This window comes from Colobus angolensis, unplaced genomic scaffold (genome assembly GCF_000951035.1).
Source record: "Colobus angolensis palliatus isolate OR3802 unplaced genomic scaffold, Cang.pa_1.0 Scaffold47, whole genome shotgun sequence".
Classification (NCBI taxonomy): Eukaryota; Metazoa; Chordata; class Mammalia; order Primates; family Cercopithecidae; genus Colobus; species Colobus angolensis.
The window spans coordinates 4100348-4108154 of NW_012118154.1; the positions used below are offsets into that span (position 1 = coordinate 4100348).

At 48.0% G+C, this 7807-nt stretch overlaps 1 protein-coding gene across 1 annotated transcript in view; it reads left to right on the plus strand.

Annotated features, from left to right (window-relative positions):
- Window positions 1-7260, plus strand: part of LOC105523691 (centrobin-like) — a 57624-nt gene extending 50364 nt beyond the window's left edge. Inside the window, exon 6 of the mRNA XM_011958637.1 lies at window positions 7067-7260. Coding sequence (XP_011814027.1) covers window positions 7067-7260 — 194 coding nt within the window. The remainder of the gene's footprint in view (window positions 1-7066) is intronic.
- The last annotated feature ends 547 nt before the right edge of the window (window positions 7261-7807 follow it).

Genomic DNA, 7807 nt, shown 5'->3' on the forward strand with positions numbered 1-7807 from the left:
AAAATAAAATAAAATAAAATAAAATAAAATAAAATAAAATAAAATAAAAATACCCAGCCGTGGTGGCATGCGCCTGTAATCCCAACTACTCAGGAGGCTGAGGCAGGAGAATCACTTGAACCTGGGAGGAGGCAGAGGTTGCCGTGAGCCAAGATGGCGCCACTGCACTCCAGCCTGGCAACAGAGCAATACTCCCTCTAAAAAAAATAAATAAATAAAATTGAAGAAACACTGTAATGGAGTGGAAAGTGCCCAGAAGAGCTCCATAACAAATGGACATGGTGTATACAGGAACATGCTACCAGAGAGATGCGAGGATTACTCACGAGCAGGTAGTCTCTTTACCCCCAGAATTGTAGCTGCCCAGTGGGGTCACCTTGCCCTTGCCTAGACAGAGCTGATTTGTCAAGATGAGGGAACTGCAATAGAGAAAGAGGAATTTATGCAGAGCTGGCTGTGTGGAAGACTGGAGTTTTATTATTATTCAAATCAGTCTCCCTGAGCATTCGGGAATCAGAGTTTTTAAGAATAATTTGGTGGGTGTGGGGCTCGCGGTCAAGAGTGCTGATTGGTTGGACGTGGGATGAAATCACAGGGAGTCTAAGCTGTTCTCTTGTGCTGAGTCAGTTTTTTGGTGGGGACCATCAGATTAGAGGAGCTAGTTTACTGAAATTTCTCAAGCACTGATCATAGATTGTACAATGGTGATGTTATCCCCAGGAGCAATTTAGGGAGGGTCAGAATCTTATAGCCACCAGCTGAATTACTCCTAAACCATAATTTCTGATCTTTTGGCTAATTTGTTAGTTTACAAAGGCAGTCTAGTTCCCAGGCAAGAAGGGGGTTTGTTTTGGGAAAGGGCTATTATCATTTTTGTTTTAAACTATAAACTAAAAAATAAGTTCCTTCCAGAGTTAGTTTGGCCTCAGCCCTGGAATGAACAAGCACAGGTTGGAGGTTAGAAGCCAGATGGAGTTGGTTAGTCAGATCTCTTTCACTGTCTCAGTTATAATTTTTTTTTTTTTTTTCCAATCTCACTCTATCACCCAGGCTGGAGTGCAATGGAGCGATCTTGGCTCAGTGCAACCTCTGCCTCCCGGGTTCAAGCGACTGTCCTGCCTCAGCCTCCTGAGTAGCTGGCATGCGCCACCATGCCTGGCTAATGTTTTTGTATTTTTAGAAGAGACAGGGTTTCACCATATTGGTCAAGCTGGCCTTAAACTCCTGACCTCAAATGATCTGTCTGCCTTGGCCCTCCTAAAGTGCTGGGATTACAGGCATGAGCCACTGCACCTGGCCTCAGTTACAGTTTTGCAATGGCAGTTTCAGAATCCACTTTGGAACCTCCTGAGATGCTGCCGGATGCTACAGCCACTTGGGTCACTTAAGCGGTGCCCTAGGAACAGCCATCTATTGACCAACAAAGAGCTTCTTGATTTATGGATGGCAGTTCCCAGGTGAACAGATAGCATCCTGTTTGGAAGACCACCACTCTAATTAAAGAAGGTAAAACCAAATCAGCTGTGTGGGCTGAACTGCATGCTGTTTGACTCCCTGTTTGGGGTGTGGTTTTTTCTGTTTTGTTTTGTTTTTGAGACGGAGTCTCGCTCTGTCACCCAGGCTGGAGTGCAGTGGCGCGATCTCAGCTCAACCTCCGCCTCCAGGTTCAAGTGATTCTCCTGCCTCAGCCTCTCGAGGATCTGGGACTACAGGCATGCACCACCACACCTGGCTACTTTTGTATTTTTAGTAGAGACGGGTTTCTCCGTGTTGGTCAGGCTGGTCTCGAACTCCCAACCTCAGGTGATCCACCCACCTCGGCCTCCCAAAGTGCTGGGTGAGCCACCGCGCCTGGCCCCTGTTTGGGTTTTTACCAATTCATGGGTATAGCTAATGGCCAGGCCACGGTATCTGGTAAAACAATGGAGACTGGACTATTGAAAGTATCCTCATATGGGGCATGGCCCCATGGAAACCACTATGGGAATTTAAGGGATGTATTAAAATAGGACATATCAATGATCCTCAGAAGTAGCCCCTTCTAGGACTGGAAGGAGATTGGAATCTGCAATACCCTTGTTTGAGGTGGCCACCTGGCTCCATTAAATGAGTGGACACGGGGGACCCATAGCCATGCAGACATAAGCTGGATCTAGACACATTCCTCTTGCACCCTCTCAGGCATAAAATGCCTACAAGAATCATACTGTCTGTCAACAAGAGAGACAGAGACTGCAGATAACTATGGAGAAGGTCTCCACGGCGAAGGTCCCACATATAGCTGGCAAATTGGACTGATGCTGCCAGCCCTGGGGGGCTACAAATGGGCCCTAAAAAAAACAGACACTCTGGGACTAGGCTTTGCATCCCCAGCAGTAGATGCAAATACTCAAAATGTTGTAAAAGAATTGAAACAGAAGATACTGCACCAATTAGGACTGTCGAGTCACATTTCTTCAGACCAAGAAACACATTTTCATCCTCGGAGAAATGTGTTCCATCCAAGGAACACATTTCAAACCTCAAATCATGGTTTGGTAGAAACTGAACAGACAATTGAAACATGTGCTGTTCAAAATCGGGGGAGATAAAGGAATGAAAGGCTGGCTCACGCGCCTTCGCGTTTACACTCAACATGAGGGAGTCAAGGGAGGGCCCCCATTAGACAGATTACCCCACCCTGAGACCTTGTCTCTACCAAAAACAAAAACAAAAAACTGGTTTAAAACTAGCTGGATATGGTGGCGTGCACCTGTAGTCCTATGTACTTGGGAGGCAGAGAGGCAGGAGGATGGCTTGAGCCTGGGAAGTTGAGGCTGCGGTGAGCTGTGATTGTATCGCTGCACTCCAGCCTGCGCGACAAAGTGAGACCATGTCTCAAAAAATAAATAAATAAATAAGTGGAAAGTTTAGATATAACTGAAGGGAAGGAGAAATGGTAGCTGAATATAAAGAAATGAATGAATGGGTTACAATGAGGGGATATCACATATGACATCAATATTACATGGATGCCTTGAGAGGGGCTCAGAGCAAGAGATGATATTTTCTCTTAGCTTAATTATACAGGATAGGCCGGGCACGGTGGCTCATGCCTGTAATCCCAGCACTTTGGAAGGCCGAGCCAGGTGGATCACCTGAGGTCAGGAGTTCGAGATCAGCCTGGCCAACATGGTAAAACCCTGTCTCTACTAAAAATACAAAAATTAGACGGGCATGGTGGCGAGCGCCTGTAATCCCAGCTACTCGGGAGGCTGAGGCAGGAGAATAAAAACTCCGTCTCAAAAATATATATATATGTATATATATATACAGGATGTCTGAAAGAGTGGAGCCATCTGATGCCAAGATCACTCTTGCTTTTGAAACCTGACAAAGCCAAACGGAAGTCTGCAAGCCTTAGTGGCATCGCTCTGGGAGACATTTTGGTCATATGCTATGATTACCCCAGAGGGACTGGACTCACTGTTAATGACTAAGACTCTAGTAATATGCCAGTATCTTTTGACGATTATTTTTCAGGTTATATCTACAGCCATATTGTGATACAGTGTTAACACTCACCTTGTTGCTAAGATTCAACTATCTTACATAAACTGGTCATGTGATAATACTGATATTGATGATCAAATGCATTGGGAAAATGGCCCCAGGGAAGAACTGGATTTAACTAACCAAAGCTAATTTCTATGCTACCATGCTCTGAGAAGCCCAAGCACATGGAATCACAACATAGAGAAGGACAGAGGTCCTCAACTCACAGCAACTCACCGACTTGCTGGACGATAGCAACACCAGCTACCAGCCCCATGCTCCAGCCAACATCACATGGAGCAGAGCCACCTGGTGAAGCCAGTGGGCCCACAGAATCATGAAGTTACAACTGGCATTGCTTCAAGCCATGCAACACTGGGGGTATTTTATTTCCTACCAGTAAATAGATGAAACACCCGATATTTCCAATCCCTCAGGCTTCCAGGATTCTGCTGGTTTTTGATGTCCACCCCCACCCGCCAGCGCTTGGATTTGAGCTCCCTCTGCTCTGCCAAGTCAGTCATCACTCTCCACGCTCCCCCTGCTTTCCAGAATGCTGAGTTCTCCTGTCTGTGCTCATTTCCTCCCCCGTTCTTCTTGTCCTTGTGGGTTTATGCCTTTTTTATCCTTTTATTGTAATTTTAGTGGGGTTTTGGGAGGGTGAAGAGATAAATAGATCTGCTTAATCTGTCCTGTTTAATTCAGTTTCTCCTGCATTCTTAACATATTCACAGGATTTTCCCTCCACCTCCTTCTTTACTCAAGATCTGGCTCTGCTCACAGGCTCCTCCCAGACACCACACACCCCAGAGTTGAGAGGTTTGGGGTCAGTGTCCTCCTCATTCCCAGCGGTTCCTTAACGGCCAGGCCACTCACCTCTTCCACCCCCCCCATCCCTGGTGAACGTCATCATCCACTGAGCAGTGGGCACACCCTCTACTCCATCAGCTCCCAGTCTTCTCATTCTGGTGATTTTACCATCCCCATGACCAATCCAGCCATCAGCCTGTCCTCTGAGCGCCCCGAACTCCTCGCGTCACATGCTTCTCCTCTACCTCCTTCAGCCATGATGTCATGGGACCAAACCTCCACTGTGTCATCTCCCAGAGCTGCCTCCCCTCTGAAGTCACTAGTTCAGGCTGCCTACTCAGCATAACGGCCAGCTGAGAGGTCTCTTCTCCTGTGTGGAGCTGACTCCACAGTCTATACTCTGCATCCCTTGTTGCGACCCCACCGCCCAATAGTGCATTCCATCTGCCTTATGTTATCACCTTCTCTTTCTCTGTATGGCTTATTTTATTTTATTTTATTTTATTTTATTTTAAGACAGAGTCTCTCTCTGTCGCCCAGGCTGGAGTACAGTGGCATAATCTCAGCTCACTGCAACCTCCACCTCCCAGGTTCAAGCAATTCTCCTGCCTCAGCCTCCTGGGTAGCTGGGATTACAGGCACCTGCCACCACGCCCGGCTAATTTTGTATTTTTAGTAGAGATGGGGTTTCACCATGTTGGCCAGACTGATCTCAAACTCCTGACCTCAGGTGATCTGCCCACCTCGGCCTCCCAAAGTGCTGAGATTACCTGTGTGAATCTCCACACCGGGCTTCCTTCTCTGTATGTTTTCTGGGGGCTGCCCAGCACCCATTCACCGGCTTCCAGGAGCAGAGCCTGATTTTGTCTCTAGACCTCTCCCTGTCCCCCTCAGTCCTTGTCATCTAGGTTAAACCGGCTTCACCCTCAGCCTGGTGTGAGCCAGGCCCTGCCAATACATCACCTTGCTGGTGACTGAGATGGGCTCGGGAGTGGACATCTGACCAAAGGCAGGCCAATTAGTCAAGAGACTCAATTCCTGGATGTTTGTGGAAGCCATTAGGTAAGTGGGGTCTTTGCTCATTGAATTTAAGTCTGGGAGGATGAAGGCCAGCACTGTTGCAGCCGTTTTGCCACAATGAGGGGAGGGCCTTTGGGAAGATAAAGTCAAGCAGAGAACAGAGCAAAGCCTAAGACCTGCAGCGTCTATGCCTGAATCCAGCTGTGCCTAAAGGCAGCGCTGTAGCTCAGGTTTCCAGTTACAAGAACCCATTCAACCTTTCTGCCTTAGCCTGGTTTTTATTGTGGTCCTACTGAAGGCACCATCAGGAGAATCACGTTTAAAAGTGGCACAAGACAAAGACTTGAAGCTGGATACCTTCAGACATAGTCTACAGCTCCCCCTGGTGGAAAACATTGTTTTTCAGAGTCCGCTACTAGGCCTTTTAATCCACCACGTGTCCCAATAGTCTGTATATATCTAGGTCAATTTAGAACATCTTTTCTAGTTCAAAAAGCATGTAATTGCTGCTATTTATAATCCTGATCACAGCCCATTCCGGTAATACTTTGTAATTCAGAACTATAATCCCCAACGAAACATGTCCCAAAATCATGCAGTGAATGTAGAATGTGCTAGATCATTAGGACTCTTTTTTTTTCTTCTTCTTCTTCTTTTTGAGATAGGGTCTCGCTCTATTGCTCAGGCTGGAGTGCAGTGGTGTGATCACGGCTCACTGCCGTCTCGACCTCCTGGGTTCAATGATCCTCCCGCCTTGGCCTCCCAAAATGCTGGGGATTATAGGCAGGAACCACTGTGCCTAGACAGGAATCAATTTTTATAATTATCAAAAAAACAGACAAGAAGAAAGGAGGAAACACAAAACCATAATGCGGTAGAATGTTAAAATCCAGTTAAGTATAACGTCATTGATTTCTGGTTTCAAGGATTGTATCGCCACAATTGCCTCTTTTCTCCCCACATCTCATGGAAATTATCAGAAAGAAGTAACTGTATGACAGTGTAAAAAATGATCTGTTCCGGCCGGGCGCGGTGGCTCATGCCTGTAGTCCCAGCACTTTGGAGGCCGAGGTGGGTAGATCACCTGAGGTCAGGAGTTCGAGACCGGCCTGACCAACATGGTGAAACCTCGTCTCTACTAAAAAAAAATAGCCAGACATGGTAGTGCATGGCGGAGGTTGCAGTGAGTCGATTCGCGCTATTTGCACTCCAGCCTGGGCAACAAGAGCGAAACTCCGTCTCAAAAAAATATATATAGATAGATAGATAGATAGATAGATAGATAGATAGATATACACACACACACACACATACATATATATATTCCAGCAAATTATAAAGCTGGAGAGAATGTCACTAACAGAACTGAAATCTGAGGAATTTCAGGAAATGTGTTTTTCGTTGAGAGCGAAGTCACGCAGTGGTGAGCTGAGCACCCAGCAAAAAGGAGGGGCTCCCCAGAGGAAGGTGGAAAGATCTCCCCAGTAGAGCTCCGCCCAGCCCCAGCTCTGAGCAGCGGACCCCAGGCATCAGGGTTTCAAGGTTGAGGAATGTCCAGGGCTGCCCGATCGCGCCTCGCTTCCTCCGCCACTAAACCAGCGGGGGACTGACTGCCCGAGGCTGGTGCAGAAGCGGGTGCGGAAGCCAGAGAGGGAATGCGCGTGGCGCCCCAGCCGCCACCTCAACCCCGCCACTTCCGCAGCTGCCCGGGCGCCGCTGCACCCGCACTACTCTGCGGTCCACCGGCTGCGGCCAGAAGAAGAGAGACTCCGGGGAGAGCGGCCCTGCAGCACCCCGGCCTTCACAGAGCAGGGGCCGGAGGAGCCCAGGTGCCCTCGGTGCCTGCGCAACCTGAGCCCCGGCCGCCTCGCGCCTTATCCTTGGGGCTCCCCCTGACGGTTATTCCGGTCCCTGCAGGGAAATGTGCCCGTTGTCTCATCTGCATCCACTTGGCACCAAGACTGGGTAGCTGAGGGGTCGGCGAGAGAGGAGCGGGGAGACAGGAAAAGATGATCCACGCGGACGACCAGGGAGCCCGCACCAGCCTCCAAGCGCGTCAGCCTCCAGCTCCACTCCCCAGGGTGAACAGCCAAGGGACAATCACCCCGAGGTAAGGCCCATCCGCCTCCTGAAAAAGGTGGATAAAGAAGGGCAATCCACTAAAGAATGGAGTACACGAATTCTAAGTACAAGAATGTACTTACAATATTCAAATTAATACCCTCAATAACATTAGTGACAGACTCTTGCATTCACAATAAACAACCTGGTGTCCAAAATGTGGTATATCCATGCAGTGGAATATTATTCAGCCTCTAACAGGAATGAAATTCTGACACATGCTATAATGTGGATGGACCCTGAAAACATTACACTGAATGAAATAAGCCAAACACGGAAGGACAAATCCTGTATGAGTCCACGTATACGAGGTACCTACAAT